The 12,665-nt window shown below is 66.5% G+C and overlaps 1 protein-coding gene across 1 annotated transcript in view; it reads left to right on the forward strand.

Moving 5' to 3' along the window:
- Positions 1-1,433: 1,433 nt before the first annotated feature.
- Positions 1,434-12,665, forward strand: part of LAMA5 (laminin subunit alpha 5) — a 52,251-nt gene continuing 41,019 nt past the window's right edge. Inside the window, exons 1-2 of the mRNA XM_079946367.1 lie at positions 1,434-2,792; positions 7,164-7,316. Of these exons, the coding sequence (XP_079802493.1) occupies positions 2,511-2,792; positions 7,164-7,316 (435 nt within the window). The 5' untranslated portion in view covers positions 1,434-2,510. The remainder of the gene's footprint in view (positions 2,793-7,163; positions 7,317-12,665) is intronic.

The following is a 12,665-nucleotide window of genomic DNA, read 5'->3' on the forward strand; positions in this document are numbered from 1 at the left end:
CCCCAGTTTCCGAATTCATAAGTAGGAGAGGCAGCTGGGCGGCCCAGGAGTCAGAGCAAGATGGGAGATGCACTCGCTAGGCCATTTGGAAATGACTGGCTGGAAATGTGAGGCGGGAAATGGGTCTCCCGCCCCCAGCCCCGCTGACGACCTTCCCCTAGAACCACCACCGGCCAAGAGGTCAGTGTGTAGCCCGACTGGAATAACACCTCCATCCTCCATGCCGCCCACTCCTGCCCCAGCTGGGACGCATAAGCTGGCACCAGGTGTGGGCAGAGTGGGCACCTCGCCCAGCCCCTTTCACCACATTCTCCTCTGCCCACTTCACCCACCCCCTCCCCCCAGGCCCGGGCCACCAGTTGCTCTGGGGCAGCTGTCTGCCTGGAAGCAGCTCGGCCAGGATTAACCCTCCCCGTGCTGGGCGCATTCTCGGGCGGCGGCCCCTCCCTCCCGCCTGCTCTTGGATGGCGGATGACTGGCCCCTAGGAGGCTCAGAGGGCTCCCACCCCTCACCTCTAACCGCTGGTCCCTCCATGGGGGTTGGGAAGCCGACCTGGGGCGGTGGAGGGTGGGAGGTTGCCAGCCCCAGTCCCCAGGCTGACAGGTCCCCAGCTGTCAAGGGGGTGCCGGGGGCCAAAGTGCTCTGCTGTGATGTGCGTGACAGGGGACCTCTGGGCAGTAGGGAGGGTGGGGCGGGGTCAGGTCAAATCCCCCATCTGGAAACCCTGCTACTGCCCAGAGGCGGCTCTCCGGCTGCTCCTCCCACGGGATCATAAATTAGCTGGTGAGCTGGCCCGTCTGCGTGGGGGACTCAGAATTCCAGCATGGCCTGTCGCCCCTCCCCCACCATCTAGGCCAGCCCCTCCCCCACCCAGAGCCTCTCCGGCGGGGAACCACCTCTCCTCCCCCTCCCCCAGGTGGAGTTACGGAATTTCCTGGGAGTAGGGGGAGAGGAGAGGGGAGAGGGGAGGTGAGAGGGGAGAGAAGAGGGAGGGTCATCCCGCTGCCTGTTTCTCAACTCCTAGAGAAGCGGCAGTCCAGCCCCTTGGGAGTCAGATTCGCAGGAGGCCAGGGGACAGCCAGGAAGATGTGGCTAGTGGCGCAACCTTCCGGGAACAGCTGCTGGGGCAGAGCTCCCACCAGGACCAGCTGGCTGCCATCCACACATTTACTCGGCCCCCCAGGACTGTCCAGGGGGTCTCAAGTGGGACAGACACCCAGCTGGCCTGGCTCATAGACCCGGGGGGAGCTGCCCCATCAGGGCTTCCCTTGAGGCCGATCTGGGCCAGGAGCTGGAGGGGAGGAGACCCAGTGGCCGAAGCCACCCAAACGCAGAATCAGCTGGGACACAATCCTGAGTCAGGCCTCTACGTCCAACCCCATTTCCCCAGCGTCCTTGAGTGCCTGCCCTGAGCAGGAGGGTTCCACTGGCAGACAGAGATAGTGGGGTCCACAGTGCCCCAAAGCAGGGAATCCCCAGGCACAAGGGTTAGCGCCCACCTGGCCCTGCAGCCCCAGCCCCCGCAGGTGCTCAATAGATGTCCTCCTTCACAGGCAGCCTTCCTGGCACCGGCGGAGCCCTGGGCATCCTCCCTTCACTGCAGGGGCCCCATGGGGCCAGTCCCTCCTGATACACCTCCCTATTTTAGAGTATTTTTGAGCCAAACCCTGGGTAGCCGGGGGTCGGGTGGGATGGAATCTGACATGGCCCCCCCAGAAAGGCATGGAGTCCCTAATCAGGGTCTCCCTGTCCCTCGGCAGATCAGATTCCCTCGCTACTACCGCCACTCACAGCTGACGGAGAGCACCTTCCCACACACCTGCTGGATGGGGCAGATATGGGGGCCAGTATGAGGGGTGAAAAACCAAAAACAGGCCGGGGAGAGGCAGCGCTGCGCTCCGGAGTTCACCCCCTCAATCCCGGGGGAACCCCAGCGATCGGACTCCCAGGCCGCGGTCGCTCGGGTCGCTCTGCCGGTTCTGGGGTTGCGGGTGGGGCCGGGCCGGGCCGTGGATGGGGCAGATGCCGGGGCTGGACCCGGAGCGAGCGTGCCTGACTCCCGGCCGCGGCACCTGACCCGGGGCCGCCGGGGGCGCTCGGCCGCCGAGAGGTGCCCGAAGTTAGGGAAACAAAGAGCGGAGCCGCTGGACGGGGAAGAGCGGGCCGGCGCGCCCGGGGCCTGGGTGCCCGAGGGCGCGAGGGGGCCGCTTGGGACCGGGAGCCACGCCCCGGGGGCCGCCGCGGCGTCGCGTTCCCACGGCCCGGCCCGGGGCCAGCAGGTGTCCCTTCCGAGAGGCCGGCCGGACCGGGGTCCCAAGGGTTAAGGCGGCCGGCAGCCCCTCCCCCCGGCCTCCCCCGCCCCCTCCCCGGGGCGCGGGGCTCGGGCGCCCAGGCGGGCCGGGGCGGGGCCTGACGTCCGCGGGCGGAGCGAGCCGAGTCGAGCCGGGCCGGGCGCCGCGCTGCAGACCCGCCAGGCTCCAGCCTCGCTCGCGGTCCCCGGAGCTGGAAGATGGCGAAGCCGGGCGCGCGGCCCCGCGGTTCCCGGGGCCCCGCGCCGCTGCTGCTGGCCGGGCTGGCGCTGCTGGGCGCGGTGCGGGCGCGGGAGGCAGCGGGCAGCGGCTTCAGCCTGCACCCGCCCTACTTCAACCTGGCGGAGGGCGTCCGCATCGCCGCCTCCGCCACCTGCGGCGAGGAGGCCCCGACGCGCGGCGCCCCGCGCCCCACCGAGGACCTCTACTGCAAGTTGGTGGGGGGCCCCGTGGCCGGCGGGGACCCCAACCAGACCATCCAGGTGAGCGCGGGCCGCGGGGCGGGCGGGCCAGGCCGGGGTGGCGGGGACGCCGGCGCGGGGCACGCACCGGGCTCGGACTCCGGAACTCCAGCCCGACTCGGCGAGGAGCCCCAGGGGCCGCGGAGAAGCCAGGTACGGACCGCGGCCCCCGCCGCCCGTCCCTACGCCCCGTTTCCGCCTTTCGGCGGACGGAAGGGACCCCAACTCGGCCCTTCGGGCTCAGCCAGAGAAGTGCGCGTGTCCCAGGGAAGGCGGCACGCAGCGGACCCGGGCGCGGCCGGCACCGCTCGAGTTCGGCGGCGGCGGCTGGCCGGAGGGGAGGGGCTGGTGCCTGGTCCCCGGCGGCCCCAAGTCCTGGGATCCCGGCGAGGGCGGGACTTGGCCTCCCCGGCCGGCTGCCTGTGGGATGGGGGCGGACCACTCCGCCTTCCCCCGGGACAGGCTGGAACCTGCTGGCGACGGGATGGGACGGGGATGGGGCGGGAGGGGCCAGACAGAGCTCTCGCTCCCGCGGGTCTGGGGAGTCGGTGGGACCCTCAAGGTGGGAGGGGGACAAACGGAGGGACTTTTAACTGAGGATGGGAACACAGACCGGCTGCCGCTCTGCCTGGGGCGATAGGGTCTGCCCCAGAGGCTCCCTGCCACCCCGTGCTAGGCCCATCCTCCCACCCCTGCCAAACCTGAGGGAGAGTCTGGGGGCCCCAAGGCTGTTGTAACCTGAGCCTCAGCCTCCGGGGACTTGCTGCCACCTTTCCGGTAGGAGAGGCTGGGGGAGGGAGGAGGTAGTTGGAGAGTAGAGTGATGGGGTGGGTGATGAATGAGGGAGCCTCAGCTGGGGCCCCTTCCCTGCCGCCTGCCCCACCCCACCCCCCAGGGAGGGAGGAGTACGAGGGGGCCCTGGTGCAGCAGAGCCATCCGGGACAGAAATGTCACCTCCCGCCGGTTCCTGGACCCATGATCTCCTCAACGCCCTGTACAGCTGAGCAGGAGGTCTCAAGCCCACGTTTCAGGTGGGGAAACTGAGGCCTGTGAAGCCCCAAAGCCAGACCAGGATCTGGCTGGGGTGAGCGGGGCGACCTGAGACCCCAGCACGGGCCCTTAGCGCTTCTGGGTGACATCAAAGGGGACAGGTGGAGGAGAGGCGCTTGGGGGGGGTCTCCAAAGCTGCTCAGAGGGCCTGGCCAGCCCTGGCCCCCCCCCCCCACCCCAGATGCTCAGCTGGGATTCCGCAGTTAATCAGCCCAGGCTCCAAGCCATCTCCCTGTTGGGGAGAGGCGCCCTGTTGCCCACCTGTGCTGCCTGGCCCAGGCCCTTGAGGAGGGGCAGCTGCGTGGATCCCTGAGGGAGGGGTCATTTATTACCACCTAAAGGAGCCGCACAGGAGCTGGTGGCCTGGGGTCAAAGGCCTTCTCCTTAGCTGTGTGGCTCCCCCCCCAGCCTCAGGCTCCTCATCTGTAAAATGGGAACAACACAAGGGCCGGCCTCACCCGAAGTTGTGAGCTTGGCCTGAAGGGCTGGGGAAGCTGTCCGTCACACAGTGACCACTTGGCAAGTGGCAGTGGCTGTGCATGGCAAGCGAGGGGGCCCTGAGTGAGCGCTTCAGCCCTGCCCTCACAGCTCCCAGTCTGGCAAGTTGGAGCTGAAGCCTCTCTTTGAAACTCTGTAGCGCTCAGCCATCGCACCCCTCTGCTGAGGCTGCCAGGGCAGAAAGGCCAGCCGGAAAGGCTGAAGGCCGACCTTAGTCAAGTTGCTGGACCCACTGGAGCCTCTGACCTGTCCTCTTGGGGAATGGGATCTGCTCACCGCCCTGGCTTCCTGTTGGGTTGGTGTTTGGGCCTTGCCCACAGACGCTGGAGCTGAGTGGCCAGGCGCACCTCTCTGTCCCAAGAGCCCAGTCTCGTGGGTGGGTCAGGGAGGACGTGGGCCCAAGGCTGCAGGCCAGCAGCTCCCAGGGCCCCCTGGGGGAGATAGGACAGAAGCTGGCCGGGGTCATGCCACCTGGGGTGTGGGGTGAGCCCTCATGGGCATCGGGGCAGCTAGGGCAGGCAGAGGGCTCCTTGGGAGTCTGGCCCTGCGACTTCAGGTGGGCATCGGAGGAATTCCGTGCTGGCCCAGCCCCGCAGGGGAAGTCGGGGGCTCGGCTGCCGGCGTGGTGACTCACTGGGAGGGGAAGTCCTTATCACTGCTCCTTGCTTCCTTGCTCTGTTCCTGGCAGGACCCTCTGCAGCAGAGGGGCGGAGAGAGGCTGCTTTCCCCAGCCCCATCCGCCAGGCAGAGAGGTCGGCAGCGACCACGTCACCGAGCAGTCCCGCTGCGGCCACATGGGCAGTAGAGTCGTCATCTTCCCCTGATTCTCTGGGTGGACATGAGCAGACACGTCCCTTGGCTCCCTTGACCAAGGGAGCCTTCTTTGGAAGGCCCACCCCAGCCAGATGGCCCTACCCACCACCTCTGAGAAGCCCCCCAGCTCCGCCAGGCCCCAGACAGCCCCCACGCACGTGCTTAGCGCTCTCGGTGAGCCTCTCTGAGCCCCTCCTCTGCTCACCCTCTGGCCGCTCCCACAGGTCTGGGAGCCGGAGCCCGGGTTCCAGTTTGGGGTTCAGCGTTTGAGCTGGTAGTATGGCCTGCACAGATGGTACCCCTTTTCTGGGTGTCCTCCATTGCTCCAGCCCCTCGGCGTGGCACCTCTGGGTGGTGGCCTCAGGGACACAGTTAAGAACGTGGCAGGTGCGCCTCCCCCCGGCCCCCAGGAGGCAGTAAATGGAGAATTGCTAATAGCCAGACGATTCCACGTCTCCCGCGGTAGAATAAATAAAGCGCAGTGATGGGAGTTGTGGTCTGGAGCTCTGGGGCTCTGCTGAGGAGGTGACAGCTGAGCTGGAGGACAAGAGATCAGGGTGCCAAGGCCCCAGGCAGGAGCAGGGTAGAGATGGGGTCAGCCAAAGCGCCCAGCACGAGGGGTCCTGGGAGCCTCTGGGTGGGAGGCTCGGTGCCTGAGTCTGCTGCCTCGTGGTCTCTCCATCCCGGGCGCACCGTGGAAGCCAGGAGCACACGTGTCCGCGCCATGCGTGTGTGGAGGCTTGGGGGCCCTCTGTGGCTGCCGGGCCTGGGAGTGGGGCAGGGCATCTCCCACGCTCCCACCTCTGACTCCTAGGACAAGGTCTGGCCCCCTGGGAGGCTGGGAGGGGTGGAGTGGCCGCGTTTCCCAGACGTGGCCTCTCTGGGCCTCAGACAATGCCAAGTCTCCGAGGGCTGCCTTTGTGTGCAGAGGGACAGCAGGTCTGGTTTCCTCTGGGGTGGGAGGTTGGGCCTCCCCTGGGCCAGCAGCCAGGGCCCAGCTCTGCCTCTGCCCCCGCCCCCGAAGCTTCCAGCGCCTACTCCTCTGCCATGGGGACAGCAGGCCAGGATGATGCTGGGAGCCCCCTCTCTCCCCTCAGAGGGCAGGGCCCCGCCAGGGGGCTGGGCCATGACAGAAGCAGCTGCCAGGCCCCGTGTGGGATCCGTCAGTCCTACAGTGGCCGAGGCAGGTGCCAGCATCGCCCCCACTCTTCACCCCGGGGCGCTGAGGCTGCCGTGACCTGGCCCGGTCCCAGGGCTCGGAAGTGGCAGAGCCAGGAGGTCCAGGCCTCGTCTGCTGGCTGCCCGCGTGCCTCCACTCTGGGGCCTGTCCCCACAGGCCGCTGAGGTGGCTTAACTCCACCTGTCTGGAGACCCTAATCCAGATGGGCCTGGGTGAGAGCCTGGTGGAGAGGTTTGGGGGATGATGAGCTGGTGGAGGTCGGGAGGGGCTCACATCGGGCCTGGGCCTTCTGGCTGTAGCCCCACCTTCCTTTCTCTTTAGGTCCCCCCCAGGCCCCATCCTGCAAGAGCCCTTCTGAAGCCCCCTGCAGTGGCTGGTGGTTGAGGGGCGGGGGTGGGCGAGAAACGTGTGACTTGCCCCTTGACCGGGCTCTTACCCCCTCAGCTCCAGCTACATTGGCTTTCTTGCTGTTTACTCCTTGTTTGCTCTTCCTGCCCCAGGGCCTTTGCACAGCCAGCCCCTCTGCCTGGAGCACACCCGCCCCCTTATGGTGTAGGCCTCAGATGCCACCTTCTCAGGGAGGCCCGCCATGTTTTCCCACCTGCAGCGGGTGCCCTGCTCCCTCCTTGCTCTCCTGTTTCCTCTGTAATGGGTGTGATCATCTCTCACATGAACCGTATCCCAAGTTGAGAATCATATTTGCTCTCAGTGTGTACTTGCCAGGTGAATGAGTGACTGGAGCACAGGGTCCACAGATTGGGGGTGCAGCCAGTGTGATGGGGTGGGAGGGTGACCAGAGGGGTAAGGAGTCCCAGCCCTTCTTGTCCATCTGACCGCCCCTTCCCCTACAGGGCCAGTACTGCGACATCTGCACAGCTGCAAGCAGCAACAGGGCACACCCTGTGAGCAACGCCGTTGACGGCACGGAGCGCTGGTGGCAGAGCCCACCGCTGTCGCGTGGGCTGGAGTACAACGAGGTCAACGTCACCCTGGACCTGGGCCAGGTAGAGTCCCTTTTTCGCCTTCTGCAGCCTGTCCCCTATGTCCCTGGCCAAAGGGCTCACCGTGGGGCGAGGACCAGAAGGTGAGGTGTCCACCCAGAATGAGCTTGGGAGGCTGGGCAGAGGCTGGGCACAGACGGGCTGCTGGTGGCAGGCCCGTACAGACGGAGGCGTGGCACTGGGCACCTTCCGTTTGTTTTCTCAGCATCCTCGTGGTGCACAGGGAGAGAGGGGCGCTGGATGGGGGGCTTTCCAGAGGTCACGTGGAGGGTTAGGGTGAGGGGCGCTAAGGGGACAACACGGAGGTGGGGCTGAAATGCTGTGAGCCCTGGTGTTTACTCTGAGGAATTCCTCTGCAGGGAGCCAGGCTCCACTGGCGGGAGTGGGAGGGGCTCCAGGAATGCAGAGGAGGCCAGAGAAAGTGGACATTCCTAGGATACCTGTGCTGCAGAGGCCAAGAGGGGTTAGGTGTGCCCGCCCAGGCCCCTGCACAGGCAGGGGTGGGGGATGGGAGCCAGGCGTTTCCCAGTGACAAACGAGCCCCCCTTGGTGGACCTGGGCTGCGTCCCACTCCTCATGTGACGTTGTTAGGCGCCGGGCCTTGGTATCCTGGCCTGTGAAATGGGCCAACAGTCCCGATGCCTCCTTGGATGGGGTGGGGGAGGGGGAGGTAGGTGAGGCCAAGCCCAGAAGCGGCCACAGCTCTGGGCCTGCCTGGGAGCTGGGTTACAAGGTCGATCCTGCTAGACCTCGCCTCCACCCCCTTCCCTGTTCATGGGGCCGGGGAAGGAGCTCTAGACCCGTGAGTCCAGGTGCCTGAGTCCAGGCCGGCTTTGCCACGGTCCCGGTGTGTGACCTGGTGGGTCTCTGCTCCTTGCTGAGCCTCCATGCCGCTGTCATCCTGGGGGCGTTGGAGGAGAGGTGGTGGAGCATCTCCTGTGAGCCTGGCTGGAGGGGCTGCCCATCGCGGGCCCTGCCTGCGGCTCTGGGGCTGGTGGTGCTGCCTGACCCAGGTCTGGGTGGGGCTGCGCCGATTTCGCTTCAGCTCCCTGGGCTTTCACTGCATCTGTGCTCTCTTTCCCCCTGGAGGCAGGGAGGGACCTCAGCAACCCTGTGCGTCCCTGTCCCCGGGTGCCCCTCTCTCTGGCACTGCCACGGGTGGGGGAGGGGGAAGTGCATTCTGCCCCTGCCCCAGGGTCAATCGGGGAAACTTGTGCTGAGCTACTGGGCCCTTCTCGCCCCTCCTCCCCCGTGGACAAGCCTGGCCAGACTAGGGCAGGGCAAGGGCCCTTGCTGGGCGCGCAGTGGCCTGGTCTCCATGACAACCCCGGGGTGGCCCGGAGCAGGAGGTGCAGTGGATGGGGCCGAGGGGCAGCTCGGGTGGCGCTCAGCTCCCCCTGGCTCTGTGGCCTCTGAGGCTCGGTGTCCATATGTAGGAGTGGGCCAGCGGGGTGGAGGCCGGCGGCACATCTGCTTTGTAGACTGGGCCTGGGCCGGGAGAGGGTTTCACTGTGTACATCCTGCTCCTCTAAGCCGCAGTTCCCCCGACTGTAAGATAACGCAAATGTAAAATGACTCAAGTGACTCTGTAGGCTGGGCCTGGGCCATTTCCAGCCCTGTCTGGGGGGGAGATTGACCCACCCATCCACCTAGCCATTCTTTCTCTCTCCCTGCCCCCCATCTTTCCTTCCTTTTTGCCACCCACCCATCCACTCATCCATCCACCAGCCCATCCACCTAACATCCATTCACCCACCAACGCTTCTTTCCATCTACTCGACCCTCCCTCCTCCCTCCTCTCTTCCTTTCCCCCTTTACTGACTTCCCAAAGCCCCGTCTTGGTTGGGCCGGGGGGCTGCCAGCCTTGGTTGGGGTGGGAGCTGGTGAGCATGGGGGGTGCCCACCAGTGTGCTTTAGAGCTGGGTGGAGCGGAAGGGCCCAGGTTCCAGCTCCGCGGGCGAGAGCGCTCTTTCCGGGGCACGTTTCTGAGCCACTGTGGAATTTCAGGGGAGACGTGCGCGTTCACCGCCTTCCCTTTCGGAAAAGGAGCTTGTTGCCCCTTCCTCCCTTGGCCACTGTGCGACGACTGGGTCCCTTCAGGGTGCCCTGCTCACGGGGGTCGGGGACAGAGACCAGGTCCTGCGTCGGCCGAGGAGCCCCACTTGGGGTAGGCGGTAGGGGAGGACGGAGGTGGCATAGGCTGGGGCACTGGGCGGGAGGCGTCTTGGAGGAGTGGGCCCGACTTGCCCGGCTGGCCCTCACAGGGGCCCCGGGGTCTGTATCCTCAAGTGCCCCCAGGTCTGGTGAGGCAGCAGCTGGGGCCCGCAGTCAGACTGAGGATGTCCCCAGGCAGGGCAGGACCCTCTGAGCACACTCCCTGGGGCAGATGGGGAGAGAGGCCGAGTGGGAGGGGCCTGGCTAAGCTGGTTCAACCCTGGGGGCTCCCTTGCTTTGGGGTGGGGCTGGGGCTTCTGTGAGGAAGCGGGCTGAGTGGGCAGTGGGGCTGGGCACTCCCAGTGCAGCGGCTGCCAGGGCCCTTTGTTCTGGGAGCTGGAGCGGATGCCCCGGGAAAGCGGGGCGGGGCAGGGCGGGGCGGGGTGATGGGGCGGCTGGCCCTGGGCATCAGGAGGACTTCCTGCCCTGGGGAGGACAGAGGGCTGGTGGGGCCTGGTCCCTGCGGCGTCTGCCTGTGGGGGGCCTCGGAAGCCTGCTCGCTCTGTCTTCCGGTCACACCTCATCCTGTTCTGACCTTCCCCGTTCCAGGGTGGGTGAGGGCCGAGGGCCGTTGGACCCTCTTCCCCCATTTTGCAGATGGAGAACCAGGCCCCAGGAGCAGAGACCTGGTGGGAAGGGCGTGGCGAGGTCTAGGCCTTTGCCGTTGCCCTGCTCACCATGTGGGTCTCAGCCAGGAACCCTCAGACCTGAGAGAACTGAGCTGTAGGTCTGAGGTTTGCGGGCTGCTCGCCTCGGAAAGGGGGTTCTCCAGAGCGGGCAGTCTGCGCGGCTGGTGACTGAGGGGACACTGGCCTGTCCTCCCGGGGGGCACAGTGGGTTCTTGCTTCTCTCCTGCGTCCTGCCCGCCTCAGGCTCCCCGTCGCGGAGCCTCACCCGTCCACGTAGCCCCGTGGTCTTAAGGAGCTGGGCAGGGTTAGGGCTGGCCCTGGGGGGCGTCCCCCACCCTCTCCAGACGCCCGCTTCCTGGCCTGGCCATGGGGAGGGGCTCTCGCAGCAGCCCTCGCCCCTCACCTGCGGGCTGCAGCCCTCATTCCCCAGATGCAGGTGAGGAATGCAGATCCCCTGCTGACCGTGAGCTGTGTTTTCTCCTTGTGCCCTGGGCGGGGTGGCCCCTTATCCCAGCCCTGAGAGGCTGGGGCTGGAGGGGCGTGGCCTGGAGACCAGGTTGGGGGGTACAGCGGAGGCGGAGGGGGTGAGGTGCAGAGCGGGGCTGGGCTGGTGGTGGAGCGTAGGCTGGGGGAGTTGGGTGTGAGGCCAGAAAGTGTTGGTTGGGGAACTCTAGAAATGCCAGGGTCGGGGGTCTGCCCTCCCTGGGGGATGGCGGGGGGGCGCCAGCTGCCCCCCACCGCGTGGGGGTGTGCGCAGCACCTGGGGAGACAGAGCCAGTGTGGAGGAGAGGCCGGGCTTGGCCGGGCCAGGCTCCCTTCTCTAGGTGCGGGCGCAGAGAGCACCTGCTGGGGCCTTGGCGCCGCGCTGAGGGTCCCGGACGTGCCGGCCGTTTTGCGGCCGGGATGCCCCGTGCAGGTCCGCCCTGCCCGCCGCGGTTCTGGGCCACACACCCTCCAAGCTGGCCCACTCAGGGCTCCCAGGGCAGGCCTCCTGGTCCTGGCGTGCCCGCCAGTCCTCTGGGTTATGAGGTCATGGTCACTGGCCTGGCTGTCCAGACCTAGCTGGGCGCTCCGCCACATGGCCAGTGCCCCAGGAGGGTCAGCGGGTGGCTCGAGGGAAGTGGCAGGAAGTGTGGCTGGGCTGGCTAGGCTCTAGCTGCAGGGCCTGGCAACCAGGACAGGTGCAGCGGCTGGGCCGGAGGTGGCCCCTTGAGCTGGGATCCCGCGGAGGAGAGGGCGGGGCGTCCGGGATGGCCTCCCCACCGAGGGTCCTCGGGCCGGCACAGGCCCCACCTCTCCTCGTGGGAACCGCGAGACCCTGCCTCTCTCTGCTTGTCGCTTTGCTTGGAGGATGCGGGGCCGGAGGGGCCCCCCGTGCCCGGGGCTGGGGGCCGTTCGTCCTCGGTCCCCTGGCCATCCTGGCACACTCGTCTGCTCACGCTGGGCACACACAGACACCCCCGCCACCCCACACTGACTCCCCCAGGCTCTGGTGGCCCCCAAGGCTTCTGTTCTCTGTCTGCTTTTTATCTTTTAAATTTAATTTATTTATTTTTGGCTGCGTTAGGTATTTGTTGCGCAGGCTTTCTCTAGTTGCGGCAAGCGGAGGCTACTCTTTGCTGCGGTGTGTGGGCCCCTTGTTGCAGTGGCCTCTCTTGTGGAGCACGGGCTCTAGGCGCACGGGCCTCAGCAGTTGTGGCTCGCAGGCTCAGTAGTTGTGGCTCGTGGGCTCCAGAACACAGGCTCAGTAGTTGTGGCGCACGGGCTTAGTTGCTCCGCGGCATGTGGGATCCTCCCGGACCAGGGCTCGAACCCGTGTCCCCTGCATTGGCAGGCGGATTCCTAACCACTGTGCCACCAGGGAAGCCCCTTCTGTCTGCTTTTAAACAAATGCCACGGCGTTGGTTTCTGGCCATACAGCTCACACCTGAGACTAAACTGTTTGTGTGTCGGGGTCCCCGTGGGATAAAGTCCACTTCCTGTGGCCTGGGACTGCCCATCTGGCCTGACCTGGGCCAGGCTGTAGGGAGGATGGGGTGGGGGCAGGGCCTAAAAACCCCCCTTCAAGGCAGGGGGCCCAAGACAGCCCCTGGGTGGTCGGTGGGGGTGTGTGTCTCTGAATCCCCCCAGGCTCAGCTCCGTTGAGGTGCTGGGCCACATGGGCATTTGCCCTTCACTCTAGCTGGTGAGCTCCTACAGAGCCGTCGGAGCCCTTCCACCCCCACCCAGCCCTTGAAAGTCCCCCTGCTCTGCTCCACACACCAGTGTGTTGGGCTCCCGGCCCCGCAGTCAGGGTCCCTGGGGCCTGTGCCTGCCCTCTCTACATTTCAACGTTTTATTTTTCTTTCCAGCAGTGGCTCTTCCACTCCGGGAGTTACATCCACATGTGGCCTGTTTTCAGGCTCCCGTTGTGTGGGTGGCCATTCTTATTTACCCAGTTGGGGGCCCGAGTAGACACGCCTGCCCGGCTGGCCCCCTGCCACGGCGTTCCTCTTTATCGAGGCTTCCA

Source organism: Stenella coeruleoalba (genome assembly GCF_951394435.1).
Source record: "Stenella coeruleoalba genome assembly, chromosome: 15".
NCBI classification, from domain to species: Eukaryota; Metazoa; Chordata; class Mammalia; order Artiodactyla; family Delphinidae; genus Stenella; species Stenella coeruleoalba.